General features: G+C 45.2%; 1 protein-coding gene across 1 annotated transcript in view; it reads left to right on the top strand.

Moving 5' to 3' along the window:
* RHOJ (ras homolog family member J) overlaps nt 1–16,163 on the top strand; it is a 62,990-nt gene extending 46,827 nt beyond the window's left edge. Inside the window, exons 3-5 of the mRNA XM_037394817.1 lie at nt 4,760–4,924; nt 6,248–6,343; nt 7,530–16,163. Coding sequence (XP_037250714.1) covers nt 4,760–4,924; nt 6,248–6,343; nt 7,530–7,676 — 408 coding nt within the window. The 3' untranslated portion in view covers nt 7,677–16,163. The remainder of the gene's footprint in view (nt 1–4,759; nt 4,925–6,247; nt 6,344–7,529) is intronic.
* The last annotated feature ends 2,074 nt before the right edge of the window (nt 16,164–18,237 follow it).

The following is an 18,237-nucleotide window of genomic DNA, read 5'->3' as shown; positions in this document are numbered from 1 at the left end:
CTCATTGCCTTGCTCTGCCAGCAGAAGGGCAGAACAGGGTACAGGGAGCAACACATTTTCACATTGAAATTCCCCTCTCCTACCTCTAAATGCCAGCAACTGACAGAATAAAGGATCAAAATCTGTACAGAAACCTTGCAGAAAATCACCTGCTGAGAGGGGAAGGAGCAGGTTTCATGTTCCTTCCCAGTCTGGGAAGGTTGGAACCCACATCCACCAGCTCCCCCGGTCACAGCTGGCACTGGAGGCAGCAGGAGAGGAAAGCAGGTTTGGGACCCTGCTTCACTCTCTAAGTCCTAACAGTCCTGGGTGCAGGGCTTTGCTTTCAGGAGCACTCCATGGCTGTGCTTTCTTTGGCCGTGACTGATTGCTATGAAATGCAAAAACAATGCAGGAGACCCTTCTGTCTGCAGAAGGCCATTTATTACAGAATATACCTTACAGCACTATGCAGCGAGGTCAAAAACCTCATCAGGACAGACTGTCATTTCCAAAAAAACCTGCACTCAGCAGGACTGGGGCTTTTATGCTTTGAGTTTCACCTTTTTTCATTTTATTCCTATCACAGGTTTGTTGGCAGCAACGGTCACTTCATAGATAGCTCAGTGGCACTAACAGTTCATCCATCATTTCTATCCGTATGGTGCAAACAGATGATCCAACAGCCAGTCCCAAAATAAGACCCAAGTCCTTGTTCCATGTTCAACGTATGTTCAGTCTTCCATTCTGTGCTCACAAGCACAGAGCCTGGAGTACATCTGTCCTGATCCAGCAGCACTGGGAGCCTAGGCGAGTGAGACTGGAGTTAGATTCAGTATCAGTCAGATTTTACCCAGCGCCTTAATATTTCTACTTGTTTTGTAGGGCTGCCACCTGCCACCCATTTCCTCAGCAACACATCCTCTCATTTGTCCTCCTGAGCCAGAAGGAACACAAATCTGTCTCTTTGACAAACTTCACCCCTCCATCCATTCCTCTACAGTCACTTTGCCATCTCCTGCTTCAAACTAGCCAGTGCACCACCTGCTTCCAAGCACCGTTTTGAACTTGTCAGGCTGATCTCCCTTTCAGACCTTGGTCCAGAGGACGTGGCCATCCAGTCAAAACTCAGAGCGTGAATCACTTCTGGATGACTAGATTGTATCTCCATGGAGGCTGAAAGGATGATGCTTCCCACATGCTCAAGCTATAACGGCAGATCATCTGGGTTGTTTCCTCCCTCCCTCTCCTTGTGTTGTGTGGCTTCCCAAAGGCGTTGGTGTGAAGTCATCACTAAAAATAGCGCTTGACATTATGATGCTATAAAACATACGCTAATGAAATAACAATTGGAAAATGTACTCCTGCAGCAGGACCCTCTGTCAGCCTAAAGGGAGAGCTGGCAGGGACCCCAGATCTGGGGTATCTGTTTTTTTGCATCCCTGGCACAAACAGTCCTAGGAGGAAAAAACCAGGGGTCTTTTTTCCTCAGGCTGGACTCAGGTGTGGAGGGCTTTAAGAGGCTGACATGGCAGGGAACGTATGTGAGATCAGCATGGCAGCAACATAAAAAAAGCGAGTTTTGCTGTACTTTCTGGGCCTGAACACTGCAAGGCTGATGGCAGCGCAGCTCAGGCAGGTCACAGGCAGGTAACTCATCCAGACCAGGTCTGTGCTGGCATTTCCATGCGAAACCAGTGGCCAAGCAATGTAATCGGGAAGCCTTGCGCTCCCTAAATAACAGGCAGCAAAATTCAAGCACAAGCTAGGGAAACTAGTGATCAGCTATGGTCCAAGGCCATGAGAACTCATGTCCCCTCCCAAACACCACTCTCAATAGCTGCGGCACCTCTGGATACGCCCCATACCCATGCACATGTCCAGTCTCTTTTTTACAGTATTTATCTGCTTGACTTCGACTATCTCTGAGTGAGAGATGATCCTGATGCACCACGTCCCATAACAGTGCACTGCAAGGTTTTATAGCCTTCTCCTGGACAGCAGGTATGAACCCAGACAGGGTCCTTGTCTGATAGGGTTTGGAGGCTCCTGCCAGCCTGCACACACTGGCATATACAGAAGCCCAGATCAACCTTTATCCATGACATTTGTGCTTGTGCTTCAACACGTCCATGCACGCTCCCATGTGCCCTGACAGGAGACCAGACCTCTGCTATGTGATGTGTGGCTGCTCTTCCTTACGGTTTATATAAGGCTCTGCGCTGCTAACTCAAATCAGAAACACTCCTCCCGAAAAAGGATTTTCTAGGGATTCCAAAGGAACAAGCGAAATAAAATGAAATGCACACTCCTGTAGCTGTCACAGCCAAGCAGAACGCTTGTGGGTTTTAGTTTGTAATTTTAATGGTACAGTAAGTTCCAGCCCCTCTAAATATGCACATCTGGAATATTGAAACTGGTTGTATTTAGCCAATTTTTTTCCCAAAAAAATCCTAAATCACAATTCCTCGAGGGCTTGCTGCCACCACGTGGCTGTTCTAGGCGGCTGATTTGCAGCAATTAAATGAAAACCACAGAAAAGGCCTTTGCCAAGCACTTAGCATCAGCCCGTGTTGACGGTGGCATAAACATACTTAACCTCAGATTTTATGTTCTGGCTTAAAATAATGTCGCATAATCAGGCCAGTCCTTCCTAACCCAGAGCATCCATATCAAACTCACCTGTCTCTATAATGTAATTGCTCTGTTGATCCCATCACCTTGGCATCCACTTTGTCTTTATTAACCCATCTGCTGGGAGCTCGGTGTCATCCCCAGAGCCTTGTACAAATCTCCTCCCACCGACTGTGCTTCTTCATGGCCTGTATCACTGATGTTCCCACAAACATCTCTGAGGGGCTTATTTCTGCCATTCTCTCAACACGGAGATTTCACTCTCTTGGGGGCTGAGACATCCAAACACCTCCGCTTGTCTTGTAAATCCTTCTTCAGATCAATATTTCTCACATCACTGGAAAGACATAGGTCAGTTGACAAATACTCTGGCTTTGCCCCAAATACTGTGGCTGTGGGGCTGGAGGTGGGAACTGGGAATTTACTCTTCTTGATGAAGTGGGTTTGGGACAAGGAACAGTCAGTTAGACAAACAAAACATTTTGTTTGTGATTTAGGATGTTTCTTTAAACTTCTTTTTAATGAGACAGAGCTAAATTTGGCCTCATACTTCCTTTCAGAATAAATAATTAAGGGTTTTGTTTAGAAAAGGTTGGAGCAGATTGGTTTTGCACAATCCATTAGTATTTTTCAGAAACTAGTGTCTATTCAGTAGTAGTCTGGGTCATCTTATCACTACTTACTCAGTGAACAAAAGACTTCAGAAACATTTATCAGCCTCGACTCCTAATTAAGCCCTCTCATTTGTTGACCCAACAAAAGCAAGACAGAAGCAAGGCTGAATTAAGACACCATCTAATCTGGGCACACAGTGGTACAGTATTGCATTATATTCACCTGCAGGACAGACAGCAGCTTGCATTGCTCCTGCCCCCAAGGTGCCTTTTGCCCTACCTCAAATAAATGTTCTGAAGTCTGAGCAATAGCACCTGGATATTTTTTTTTTTCTCCTTTTCATTGAGTTATTAATTTTTTCACTATCTGAAAAGCAAAACTGCAACAATTGAATTTTTATACCATTATAACCAAAAGTGACCATACTGCAGAGATTTGAGGCTTGCCTAGAATGCAGAAATGATAAAGTAAAGACCTAGGTCTCAGTCAGGCTTGACATGTATTATCATTTTCTACACTCCAACTTTGTGTTCCTTTCTCCTTTTTTAATTCTGGACCCTCAAAGAAAGCCTTTAGAACAGGTGTATTCCCTGTAAAAGCATCTGTTTCATTGCACTGACATTTTCTAACAGATTTCATTGAAAAGCACCCACCAGACACAGCTACATACGCTCTCACTGTCAGAAAGAGCCAGTCTGTCCCTTTCACACGGCTTGCAAAACCTCTGCTCACTCCCAGCATCTGAAGGCTGAAAACAGACCTAAATTCTTCCTTGAAACTCAGCTATCAAAGCCAGCTCACGACATAACACAGCTGCGCTTTGAGCTGTTTGAAAATTCACCCTCTTCACAACTAGCCCATAGAGAAAATGTTTTTCCTTCCCCAGCCCGGGGCCTGTGGGAACACTGTATCATCCCCCGTGATTTACCTGGCCCCTGCAGGCCAGATTTGATCTGTTTTGTTCTTACGATGAGTGTTTTCTGCTGACTGACACATCGCTGCGTGCCACACATGACTGCCATAGCACCAAATAGCCCACAGACCCTATTTGTTGCATACGGTCATGTCTATAATGCCCGGGGGAGGGGGGGATAGAAAGCCCATGCTATTAACAGCAAAGCCCCTAGAGATGTGTGTCATCAGCAAACACCAGCTAGGAGTGACAGTCAGATACTTCCCAGGATGGTACCACATTGCCAGAGGGCTGAGGCCGGTACACACAGCCTCAAGATCAATTTGTGCTGTTCCACCAGGGACAGCCGCTGTTCAGCGTTACCCTCTGCACCAGCAGCACTACAGATAATGCACACACAAACAAAACGCGTAGATGTGTTAGCTCTTTTGGGTAAAGGTGCTGACGAAACAGCACCTCTAGCCCACAAAGGGTGATTCCCTCCTCAGCACCTGCCCAGAGGTTACAAGTGTGCTGAGCATGGAGGGACAGTGCTGAGCAGCTAATCGAGAGCCAAGGTGATGGCCCCACCTGCAGCTATGCCCACCCCATAACACGCTTGCCGTTTCCCCCTGGCAGGAGGACTACAACCAGCTGAGACCCCTGTCCTACCCCAACACGGACGTGTTCTTGATCTGCTTCTCAGTGGTGAACCCCGCGTCGTACCACAACGTCCAGGAGGAGTGGGTGCCCGAGCTGAAGGTCTGCATGCCCAACGTGCCTTACGTCCTCATAGGAACACAGGTAAAGCTTCTCTGGGGTACTGCCAGCCATTGTGGGGGTCTTCAGAGCAAGGGGGCTCCCACTCCGTCCCAGGGGTGGCAGGGGGCTGAGCTCTTGTGGAAAGGTTTCCTATTTAACTTATGTGAAACGTAGCCAGACTTTCCCATTAGAGGAAAACTCAGGGACTGGGAATGGAAATCAACATGCAGATGTCCCATCATGCTAATCACAACTGGCAAAACTCATCCCATCTTTTTATTCAATTCTATATTAATAGAATATTAATATAGATTTGTGGCAACAAGGCATAAATACCTACAGGGAAAAAAAGATTTCTGACAGGCCTTTAGTGAGGGGAAAAAACTCTGTCAAAGCCTGTGGTCAGAAGCAGAAGCTAAACTTCAAACTAATTTTTAAGAATAAGAACAATTAACCCAATTACTTACACAGAGACGTGGGAAGGAAATAGCCTCCCTTTGTGCTTTTACATCAACATTGCAATTAGTGACTCACTGTCCTGCTTGTGTTATAGTGGATGTTAGACTAAACAATCAAACCACTTTATTTTGGCCTTAAAATCCATGATCCTATCAATCAAATAAAAATGCCTTAAGTGTGGGTTTGCTTCCAAGAGACGGAGTGGCTACAGACTGTGAGAAGTAGGGATACTACTGTCTGGAAAATGTCTGAACACTGGGCAGTAACCTAAGGCAAGTTAGAGAAAAATTCTTGTCAAAACCAAAATTTTCGTGCCATATGGAAGTCCAGTTGTCTGAACACTGGCTTTGTTTTCCACAATAGAATAATATAAATCACCCATTTTAAAACAAAATTATTACCTTCTGGATCACACATTCTGAAAAACGGGTGGGTTTGAAATGCCAAGATGCTTCACTTTGATGTTTTCCATGGAAATAAAGGAATTTGTTCCAAGTCAGTCAGACTGGGCTGCATCTACCTGGCCTGTTGGGTGTTTTTCAGGTGATGCAGTGCAGGCTCACAGCAGCCCCCCCTTCCAGCGGGGCTCAGGCTTCCACTGACACTTTCCAAGACTCACTGTGAGAGCCATTGAGAACTGCATCTTTACCGCACCGCAGCTACCTGAGCTGTGGCCCGGTAACCTGCCAATGAGAACTAATTCCTGTTAAACAGAGAAACAAAACAACAAAAACAACAAGAAAAAGGCAAATACATGTGCAATTAATTTCTGAAGTACCATCTGAGGTGAGGAGGACAAATGCCCTCATGCAAGGACATGACTGTGAGTTTGTAAAGCTATGAATATCCATCTCAAGAATTACAGCAAGGCAGTACTGAGCACAGGGCTTGTGTGTTTTCTACTAGATTGATCTCCGGGATGATCCCAAAACTTTGGCTCGGCTGCTTTACATGAAGGAGAAACCACTCACCTACGAGCATGGAGTGAAGCTAGCAAAGGAGGTAATAGCTTTTTCTGAGGTCCCATGAAATCGATTGATCACAGCTTTGCTTTGGGGTTGTTTCAGTCCAGGTGAGCTCCTCCGGGGCATGTTGATTGATCCCAGCCGGAGATTCCAGCCTCTGTTCAGAGGGGCTGGAACCAGATACAGATTGTGAGTCCTGAGGCTGCTGTTCTGCTGCATTACCCAACCAAGCTCTAAGTAGCACAGCAAGGTACACCAGGCAGCCGGTAGTAAATGGGCAGGAAAACAATTTTACTGCCTAATTTAGCTAAGTCAAGTGTTTCTTGTTCAGGCTTCTGCCAGGAGGTGCATGTGGTAAACCTCTTTCTGCAGTTGCCTCCTGCCAAACCCATCCCTATCCCTTACAAAAGCACAGATGACTTGATTCTCACTTACCCATTGCGCTTCAAGCAGCAGAGACGGAGCTCCCAAGGTTTCTATGCTATTGCACCTTTCTCCTGAGAAGGTAGGGGGATAAAAGCCCTCCTCAGCTCCTGAAATGCAGCCATCTGGACCCCAGCTTTTTCCACCTTATATGCTGCAGGTGTTGTTACAAGCCCTGACCCTCAAAGGCCAACGAGAACATCCATTAGCAGAAAAAGCTGAATAAGCCACAAGGTTGCTGAATGAGCTGAGGCTGCTTTCCCAGACTACTGTGTGGGTTTGTGTCATACCAGCACCCCCACGAGATGATGCTTCCCGGTTCCCAGAAACCAGCTGGAAGCCCTCCCCAAGGTAGCAGCTCCCTGTCGTTGCAGGAGGCAGGACACGAGAGTGACAGGTCAGAGCAGAAGAGCCAAGCTCAGCTAACAACCCAGCACGTCCTTGAAAGCCCCCCCAGCTGCACAGATAGGAGGCCAAGCTCCTGGTCCAGCACTCAAACATGGATGCAGCCTCCCTCTCTCTGGAGGGCCATGCAGGGAACTTCTGCTCCTCCCCATTGACCCCTGTGATGAGATACCATGTTGATGTTCATCCCTGCCCTCTCATTTGCAATGACCACCTGAGCTGGTCCCTTAATCCCATAGGCAGCCAGGTACAAAACAGAGCAATGATCTGACCCCCTTTCTAAAGCCCTGGGCTTCCCTCTGTGGCAGGACATGTATGCACATAGAAGATACTGTGGCAGGGTTCCTCTGTCTCTCCCAACAGCAGGTACTCACATTTTCTGCCTTCTCTTTCAGATTGGAGCACAGTGCTATCTGGAGTGCTCAGCCCTCACGCAGAAAGGCCTTAAGACTGTCTTCGACGAGGCAATCCTGACCATTTTCCACCCCAAGAAGAAGAAGAAGCGTTGTGCAAAGTGCCACAGCTGCTGCACCCTTGTGTGAAGTCACTTGGAAAGAAAAGCGAGACAAGTTCCATGAAACCAAGCAGGTTAGAAAGGCAATGAAGGTCACACGCAACTGAAATGGGGAACATGACCAGAAAGGGGTCCTTCTTACCCAAATATAGGAGCCCTCCGTTCTGTGAAACCTCCAAGCTGTATCACACTAGGCCAACCGGTGTCTATGTGCTTTCCTAACCCTCCAGAGTTGTGTGCAGCCTGTCCCCACCACTGCAGACTGCACCGAGCCAACAGAAACCAGGATGCCTGCTCATTCTTGACTCTTCACCTTAGGAATAAGGTGAAGGCAGCGTGGAAAAACAAAGAACTAAAGGTGGTAGAAGAAACAAGAGAAACTCTATTTGTGGCCTTAAGCAGTAATTGATCAAAATTAGGAATTTTCAGTACTTAGGAATTGAATCTGAATTGACTGAAAGCACATGGAGACCTGTAGAAATCTAATATGTAAGATATACACTATAGGTAGGATGTACTTTTAAATTACTTTTCCTCTATAAGACTCGCTAGTTCAGGATGTACTTTAGTTTGTTCAAACCACATAGAAGCAAAGGTGGAATGATTCCAGTTTGTTTTCACTTAATGGTGAAACTTCACAGTTTCAGAATGTTGCTGTACCCAAGCTATCAAGATGGATCAACGTTTACCTCCAGACTTAAGGAATGTTCTTACAACAAAAAAATGCAAATAACTGTATTTTTACAGGGCAATGTTCAGGCTGAGCCATGTTTCCATAAGCTGGGAAAGGAAGAAGAGTTGTAGCATTAATACAAAGAAGTTCTGCTACCAAAGAATATTGCCCTAGACATGAAATAGCCACGTGGAACAATCTCCCATCCAAACTGAGAACATGAACGAGACACATTGCCATGGCAACTGAAAACTTACCTTATAGATCAGCTGGATTTCTACATCTCACCCAGCAGACAAAAATAGCAAAGAAAAAAAAAAACCAAAGGTCGCACTGACTTCAGCTGCTTGAAGATGATCTAGCTGCCGTAAGATTTTTTTTTTTTTAAATGGAGTATCTCATGTAAAAACCCTCATCAAAGTGGAGCTGTAAACATTGATTTATTGTAGCCTCCCTCCCATTCATTACGTCTTTGCTCCCATTTTTCCAGCTTCATTGCTGTGAGCGCTGTTTAAGTTGCAGCGTGGCTGCACTCCTCAGGAAGGAACTTTCATACAAGTCACAGATGATGGGCTGCAGCCGGCAGCGCGGAGATGGGATGTCCAAGCCCTCAAGGGAAGGGAAGGGAAGGGAAGGAAAGCTGCCTGTTAGCTCGCTCTGTGTTGAAGAAAATGTGTGCCTTTCCACTAGAGCCTCTCCAGGGAGCCTCTGCTTTTGCACATCACAGCAACACAGGCGCCCAGAGATGAACTCGCAGGGCGCCTTGTTCCTTGCATTTGCCTTCGGGTACGCTGGCGATGCCATGAGACTACCTTGGTATGGATTTCATTCCTCAAGCAGAGAATCAAGTGCCAGCAAATACAGATTTAAAGACTTCTGATGTAACTCCTCACAAAAGCAGTGCCTGCAGTTGGTGTTTCCGAAGCCCTGGAAGTAAGGAAGTAACAGCAGTGCACCCTCCCAGCCCAGGGGCATGTGCCCTGTGTCCCCCCACACCCCTGCCAGGGGGCTGCCAGCCCACTCCTCTCCAGAAGCCTGGCTGAGTACACACACATGCAACCAGGAAGACTCATAATTAGTGGTGAATTACAGAGCCAATAGTACCCAGAGCAAGCAGCGACTTCAGCAGGGCTATAGGAACGGCAGCCTTGGCACAGAGAAGGGAACAAGCACGACGCAGTGCCCAAACCTGCAGTCACTAAGGCTTTCAGGATCCGAGCTCCTCCTTCAGCACAAATTCAATTTACCATGGACACCTACAGAAACCAGCTCTGAAACCCCAAAACTTTTCCAGGTAGAAATCAACCATTCCCTCTGAAAAAGCCATCGAATTTGAGGCAAACTCTGTTGCTGTTACCCACCCAGCTCTCACTCACCAGCCCTGCCCAGCTGCACGCAAGCGTGGATGAAAACAAAGCTGTGCTAGATCCAAGACAGATAAAAGAAAGATTTCCTCACTGCTGCCATTCTTTGTGCATGTTTTATATTTGGGTTTATGAAGTCCCAGACCTTTGCTTCAAATGGACTGGCTGATACAGCACAGCTCAGAGCGAGGAGAGCGCTGAAGCCCGGTGAAGGAGTTCACGTCATGGCATAGAGGCTGCGTTGCCGTTCCCAGGCAGAGCAGTGAGTATTTGCACAGCTGGGACACTGGCAATCAGCTGAACTAGCAAGTATAAAGAGATAGTAGGGGAGTATGAGGAAAACTAGGAATCGATTAAATAAATAAATATTTGGGTAACGTTCGTTGGCTTACAACATGACTAGATGTCCACTGAAACCATGTAAGAAAAGCTTTCAACGGATTTCAGAGAAAATTAGAGCTTCCCTGTGCTGCTATTTACTTCAGTGGAAATAAAATAGGATGATTACACTGGTTTAGCTCATGCAGGTTGCTGTAGGGCGTTAGCCTACATACAAGCCTCTGGTTAAAGTAAGTGAAGTCTGTTTCAGCTGAAGCGCAATGCAAACACTCAGGTTGGAGCTGCCAGATATTCTTGGAGCTTCACAAAATACAGAGGAAATAGAAATCCAGACTGACAGCTGAGCTGATCACAAAATAATGAGCACACTGGAAAAGGGCAATATAGCATTCCCAGCATGCACCAGGGAAAGCCACAAATAATCAAATGCTATTTTTGCATGCCACCAAGTATCGGGATGTCTATTAATACTAATGGGATGGTATAGGATAGGCATATAAAATCAAAAATCAAATAGGAAGTCGTAGCAATAACATAACTGCAGTGGTCTGAGGAAAATTCACTAAATACATACGGTGATGTAGAAGCTAAAATGCTAGACTCGACATATTAAACTGCAGCACCCTGCACAAATCATTGCATAGCAGTGAAGGCAGATAGGAAAGTATTAATATGCATACAAAAAATGTTAAGACCAACCAGGGTTCTCTTTGCACTTACAAAACCAAGCACATCAAGTTTGTGAGGCAGTAAAATTTCAAGTTTTTCAAGCTGATTCAAGGCCAGGTTGGACAGGGTTTTGAACAACCTCGTCTAGTGGAAGGTGTCCCTGCACATGGCAGGGGGGTTGGAACTAGGTGATCTTTACGGTCCCTTCCAACCCAAACTATTCAGTGATTCTAGGATTGTGACCAAAATTTGGTATTATGGGGAAGGAGGCTGGTTACAATCCACTGAGAAACACCCTCCGCACTCCATTTATTTTCAATTTTCTCTTCCAACAAAAATAAGTGTTTTAAAAATAGCCATGGTTAATGCAGTGTTAGGTTATGTACACACACTTACCCATGCAATGTGGCACTTACTCAAGGATCTGCCCTGTTGCACTATTATTTTGGGGAGGCAGGAGTAGCACAGGCCACCAGGCTCTAGAAAGGGATTGCAGGCAGATGTAAGGAGACTTACTGACTATCTGGCAAGTCATACTTAATACCTGTTCTAAAAGCCAACAGATGGTGTGTGAACAGGCAGCAAAGCTCATTTTCAGAAATATCAAAGCACCAGACATAGTGCAAGCAGCGGCATAAGGCAACAGATAGAAACTTCAAGTTATTTTCAAACACCATTAGTAACAAGAAGAGAAAATCAATATATGATTGTCAGGTGAAAGGAGATGGGTATTCTCACTGTAGGATGAGCTAGAATTCGGCTCCCAATTTCACCTTCAAAGGAACACAGGAGAGTTATAAAGGCTATAAACCACCCCTGGAATCTATTTTAACAATGGCCTCTTAATGCAGCCAATGTCAAAACCTTTCCCGACAGACCTGCTTTTGCTAATAGTCTGTTACCATTTCAAAAGCACTCACAACTTACAAGAAATCTGCTAGATCCTGTAAAACCCATCTCCTTTGGCCTCTTCTGGAACCTTAATGTTCTACCAGGAGTTGTTTGTTAACCTGAAGTTGTAGTTTTAGAGCTCCCAAAGGGCTTTCATGCAAGCTCCTGCAAGGAGACACTAGTGACTTTAGGTATTGGAGAGATAGATCAAGACATTAGAAAGTTTTTATCACATTAAAACAACCTTTTGATGCCTCTGCCCTTCACAGCACTGCTAAAACACAAGGCCAGGGGCGCTGGGACAATGCTGTGCTGTATCACCACTTCCAGCATAACCTAAAGGAGGTCCCACGAAGACTTCCACAGTTTGTCCTGTGCCTCCCAGAGCCCAGAAAACTTGGGGAGAACGCAGAAACAAGGCTTTAACCCCACACAGGTCCATCCAGGAGTGTTTGTTCAGCTGCGTGGAAGTCCCATGTGCTTCTGTCCTCCAGGAGTGGTGGGAAATGATTCTTAAGGTGGGAAACAACCTCCTGGTTGTCCTATGTGCCACACAGGCCCAGACCTTCTCTTTCTGCCCTGCAAATATCTACTGTTACAGTAATATGTAGCTTATGAAGAACAACCAACTACAAGTTCTTGCCTTGCATTGCCTTGAATCAGGCATGATGTGAGTCTTTCCCTCCACTTCCACATGTGCTGGTCCTGACACAAATCTTGCTGATGGGAGCCATGGAATTCACACCAAGTCCAGCATGACAATCAAAACAATCATTTCGGCAGCTGTCATTGATATTTCTTACCTTCTTTCTCTTTCAAAGCACTGCTTCAGAACTAAATATAGTGCTGCATCTTAATATGCAATAAAGTTAGTCCAAATAGTTGTATTAAGGGGGCAGATTTTGGCAGTCTTCCTCACACTGCTTCCTTCACAAGGGACTGTCTCCAACTTCCTCGTGTCTTATTCAATCCCTGCGATACTACTCATGTAAATGAGGGAGGCTGAATATGCCCATTGGTAACCAGTCCTTTTAGTTAACGTACAACAAAATCTCTTCTAGTTGCTCTAGTATTGGTGGCCTGTGTCCTCCAAAAAGCAATGATTTGCCATTCCCCACATGCTGTATAAATCACCTGGTGCCTTTGTCACGCTCAGGACCATGATCTGTCTGGTATCTGCCATTGCTAAGGAAGCATGGTAGAGAAGAACCAAGAAATTAGTTGGGAAAGGAGATGAGCCTTGGGCAGGCTGCTACACAGACCAAGTAGGACTTCCCCAGAAACAGTCACTGCAATGCAACTCTAGGCAAGTGCCTAAAAACCCACCCCAAGGGTGGGAAAATCACTGTAGCAAACTGAGAGCAACAGGGTACAAACATTTCACTACTGGCAGCTGTCAAGGACACATGAGCTTCACTTCCCATTGACAGCTAGCTGTCAAGAGCCCATCCAAGAAATTGTCCCAAGACTCCAGAGACTTACTTTGAGAACCCTTTACAGGAGCTTAGAAAAGTTGCAGAAGTTCTTGCAAACAATTTCTGTTGCTGTCTCTGCTCATCACACCCAACCTCTTGCACAGCAAGCAATACAGTGGCTAATTACAGCAATGATATATGTCTAGCAGATGTATTTTCACCATGCAAGCTGCCGTGTCCTTATGAAAATGTTCCTCTAATCCAGACATGAAAGATGCCCATTTGCTTACATAGCTTGCTTACAGTCCGTGACCTTTTCTGTAGCTTTTTTTCCCCCAAGTGGTACAGCAAATACCTCTTCATTCACCATACTGAAGCTTCATCCGGATTAAAAATAAATTACAATGGCATCAATCTGTCTCAAGCCAGGCTTGTTTAAAAGCACATTTGTCTTCTCCAGCAAAACAATCAACATATGTTCATGTTGGCACAGAGACCATTTGTTCAATAAACAGGTAGGTTGCAGGGATCAGGCTGCGCATGCCTTTCTCCCTGAGGAGGATTTGTAACATGTTTTATCCCGCATAAAAAAGAAAATCTGGAAACAACAGAACATTTCCTTGGTTCATAACTCTATAGGACTGGAGGAGCATCTGCTGTGACAGGAGGTGAGCATGGAGCGACCTACGTCAGATAACTTCTAGGTACATTTAAGTTCTACATAAAAAAGACGACAAATCTCTACTATAAATGTTTGTTTTCCTCTTAGTGAATAAAGACCCTCTGAAAGCAGGAAAAAGCCTCCCACTGATTTTGGTGGTGGCTTGTGATCTCAGCTGTCTTCACCTATCAAAACAAAACACAAATAGAAAATCAAAAATTTGCATCAAAAAGTTGGGACAAAACCACTGATTTAGGAGTAATGAATGCAAAAGAACAGCATCTGTGCTTCTACTTTGGAGGAGAGGTGCAAAATCAGGGGCCAGAGCCACAATTGGGCAGTTTGATCCTAAAACAGAAATTTCATTTTAAGATGTTTAGATGTCCATAAGTAGGATGAAAAATTTCTTCAAATCCTCTTTTCTTTGTCTCAGTTAAAGCTTTCAGAAACATGTGAACATCTGTTTTTCCTGGGCAGTTCCAGGAACCCACCAGAACGGCAAAAAGAGTCAGAACCTTATTGTAAGAGGAAAATGAGCTCGCAAACACATATATCACGAGCAACAAGCAAAAATCATATGACTTGCTGTCAATGGTGAAAAATCTCTTAAACTTTGAAAAGAGTTTAAAAAAATAATTTTGAGCATGATCTCCACCCCTTTCCAGAATGTGCAGACTGTGGTGAAGTGTTTGGCTGCTGCTTCTAACTATAATTTTAGGATGGGATTTTCAAAGATGCTGTGTGTTGGCTTCAGTTCAGTTCTCATGAAGACAATGGAAAATTTCAACGGGGTTCACACATGACCGCAGTGGAAAGTGTTTCAGAGTCTGTACGTTTCCTCCTTTTCTGCCCTTTGTTGTGGCTGATCAAGCTTTGAGCACACAGATACACTGAGCAAGGTCCAAGGACCTTTTACACCTTTTGGCTGCTGGTTGTGGACTCTCAAAAGAAGTCAGGCATCTGGAGACTGCGCTGCTCTGATCTTTAGCTTGAGCTCTGGAGACTAGATTTGTAATTCCTCATTTCAGCCACTCCTGAGGCTGAAGTTGAAAATAATTACATTAACAGTGTAATATCCAAAACAAATGGCTATCATTACTGAGTTTGACACTGTACTCATGGATGCCACTCAATTTCCTCTCATCCCATTCGGGATGCCAGGTTTAATTTTGCATTTGGTTTTGCCAAAGATCCAATTGAGCTCTCCCTAATATCAAATCTGGTGACTTTTTTACTTTGATTGGAGGTTAATGAATTCAGAGTAAACAGTTGTCACCAGTCTACAGTTTCCAGATCTTACAACACAACAATTATTTGTGCTGATAACACGTAGAAATTTTTGTCTGATACCTGTCAAAGTAGTTTGGGTGTAAGCCATATCCACAGTATGACTGTCATACCTCCTCTCCCAACACTTTTCCCCAAAATAGGCAGCTGCTCTAACTGCATTACAGAACCGGCAGGCAACGAACTGCCTTGTCAGTACCGGCTAAGTGAGCCCAAACTTTCCCCAGACTTGTAAATATTAATTCATTAATAAGCAATAACATAAATTTATGTCAGAGGGGAAAGACACTGGTAAAGTCTTCTTCACTCCTGAGCAGATGTGACCTAAGGTAGTGAGCCCAGGCTGCCGGGTGGGACACGCTGCAGAGCGAGGCGCAGCGTGGTGTCCATGCTGCCCCAGCACGTACGGCGTGAGGGGAGCAGCAGGGGCTGGAGGTGCCTCGGTGGAGTCACACCAGCATACCTGGGGCTCAGCAGCACCTTGAGACTGGGAGGGCTTCAAAGAAAGCTGCAGAGAGGAGCAGGGAGGTGGAACTGAACTGTCCTCAAGTGCAAGGATAACTGAATCCAGTTTAACCTGTTATGATGGTCAAACACCAGCATTTCACTGTAAAGAAATTATCTCCTTCCCTGAGAACACAAAGACAAGAACATTTCTTTCCTTTCTTTTGGTGTAGTATTGCAGTAATACTTAAAAGTAACAGCACAAGTTATTCTAACTGGGTTTGTGAAGCACAGGTAATGACCTCAGCACAAATCAGGACCTAACACATCATCGGTCAGTTCTTAGCAAGTTAAGAAAAAAAAAGTCATTCACTTTACTTGATGTGAGCAACTGAATTTTCCTCTCTTAAAGGTTGCTGTGTGCAATATTGCTGGAGTATAGGGCTGATAAAACCAAAGGATGAATACTAAAACATTGTCTGACTTTTGAGTGGTATATCTTTTTTCAAAGATTAACCAAAACTTCAGAATTCATGTCAAAGCAATAAAACTTCAAACCAAGGAAATTCACTTTTCCAGCAATTATGTTTTGCATAGTTTAAAAATCATGTAGACAGTATTAGTTTCCTATTTACAGCACATGATTCTGTACTCTTTTGCTTATCCTCTCTTAAACATGTAATTATTGTATATTGTAACTGCACATTAATATCGTCTATTGTACATAGTTTATTTTAACAAAATAAATGTAATGCTAAGTATTTTGACAGCATCATTTTGAGAAAGTCTGGTGCTGTGCTTATTTTCCCAGATGCTAATTACATATACCTTGCAGGACATTCCAAGTAGGAAAACCAGATACTAACATATAAGGCTGCTTTTGGATGGTTCTGGAACCACCTACACCTTACAGTGTCCGCTGCAGAGAGTCTAACAGGAGATGACACTGCAGAGGTTTGCTCACCTCAGGCGTGTTCCTCTTGGGAAACGGCTGCTTAATCAAATCCTCTGCAGTCTGGACACTTGGGAAGGTGGAGATGTGGGACCTGTAGGGCTGGCTCCCTGCTGGCACTCAGCCTTCAGCTCCCTCTGGTCCCAGGGTACCCCGCAGTGACTGGCCTGGAGGTATTTAGTCTCCCTTCCCCCACCAACGTTAAGGTGTTGGTTGGTTGCTCTTTCAAATAGACTTTCTTTTTCATTATTTTAATAAGGGGTTTGGGCACTACTGTCTGTGGTCTCCACTGCAATATCACAGCATCACAAGAGGATTTTTTCCTCCCTTGCGTGAAGTGTTTGGGACATAACAGAGTGTGCAGTAGCCTAGCAGGCACTGGAGCTCTCTTGGTAAAGCAGCTGGGAAAAGCGTTATCCTGAGTTCTAGGAGTTTTGAGGGGAATTTGTTACTCCCTGACAAACCTAACACATGGATAAAAAAGAACTCCAACAAACTCTTACTGATGGCAAGGAAGATGATGAGTTGCGCAACCTTGAGTCCAGCAGACAGGGCAAGGAGAATCAGGAGAGAAAGTGAAATGCTTAAAGGGCTGAAGAAGTTACATGAGGAAAGAGCCCTTAAATGCTAGACTGGAATCAAGAATATGACTAGCTCCAGTCTTCCAGGGATTCCGTGCAGAAATGTGGATCTTGATTAAAAAAAAATGAGATTTTAAATTAAAAAAAAAAAAAAAAGGCAGTGCTTTTGTTATCCAGCTTTTCATTACCGTTGCTTTCAAGACCAAAAGCAATCCCATTGAACAGCCAGGCTGGTCTTCAAATGAAGACTATAAATCCCACCCTTCCTGAACAATGTCCTTAAGACTGATTGGGTTAAAGCAAGTTTTGCCAGAGAAAGGTTCTTTCTGTGTTCCTGCAGCCTGTGAACCTCAGCAGGCTCAACCATCCTTTGCTCACTCACAGAGCAAAGGCAAAGGGTGGTAGGGTCTACTCCACTCCTAATGAAAAGGCACTGCAGCCCAAATCCCTGGCTGCCATAACGGATACCTCCCCAGAGGAGCCAGGACCATTCAAGAGGGCACAGCTAGTATTAGTCACCAACCTTCCCATTGCCAGACTTTTTCTGGACAGAAGCAGCCTGGAGGACCTGGGGTTAACAACAAGATGCCAAAGGCATCCTCCAGAACAGAAACTTCCTACACTACTGCCTGCTAAAGCCGGGTGGGTATAGCTGGGCGATACCTCTGTACAGCACTGATGCTTTCACATTTCCTTGAGGATCCACTGCTGGCTACTGTCAGCGGCAGGATATTGGGCGAGACAGCCCTTTGCTGTGACCCAGGGCAGCGGTTCCTCTGTTTTCATGTGAGCACAATGAGAGCAGGAGGGAGCTGCCCATCCCGTCCCCCAAAGAGAAATGCAGCCAGTGCAGGAAACCTGCATCCGGGGCAGCTTCCTGCCCTCCTCTCACTGTAACCCAGGTTTGGAGACGGGGTAAAATACACCGATTTCAGTCTATATGGTCAGTCTGGCTGGGCAACCAACTACAGCACCAGAATGAGGGGAGATGAACTTCAAGACCCACTGAACTCTTATAACCATGATATAACAGGGAAATATTGTGAAAAAATGAAAGCACCTCATGACTGTGACTACTGTTCAGGTTAGCAGAGTGACAACAAACCTCAGAAACTGAGCGCTGTGCAGGATGTAGGGCTATGACCCAGCACAGGGGACCTTGTAGCCTATATGCTCCAAAACACACTGGGAGAAAAAAAATCAGTTGTATCATCACTCCTGGTGTCCAGAAGGGAAACTGAGGCACAAAGAAATGTATTGGTTCGCCCCTCCTCACCTGGCATGTTTATGACAGAGCCAAGCCCATTCCCCAC

This window comes from Falco rusticolus, chromosome 7 (assembly GCF_015220075.1).
Source record: "Falco rusticolus isolate bFalRus1 chromosome 7, bFalRus1.pri, whole genome shotgun sequence".
Classification (NCBI taxonomy): domain Eukaryota; kingdom Metazoa; phylum Chordata; class Aves; order Falconiformes; family Falconidae; genus Falco; species Falco rusticolus.
Note: the sequence above shows the minus strand (reverse complement) of the source record. Positions and strands in the feature narration are given on the sequence as shown.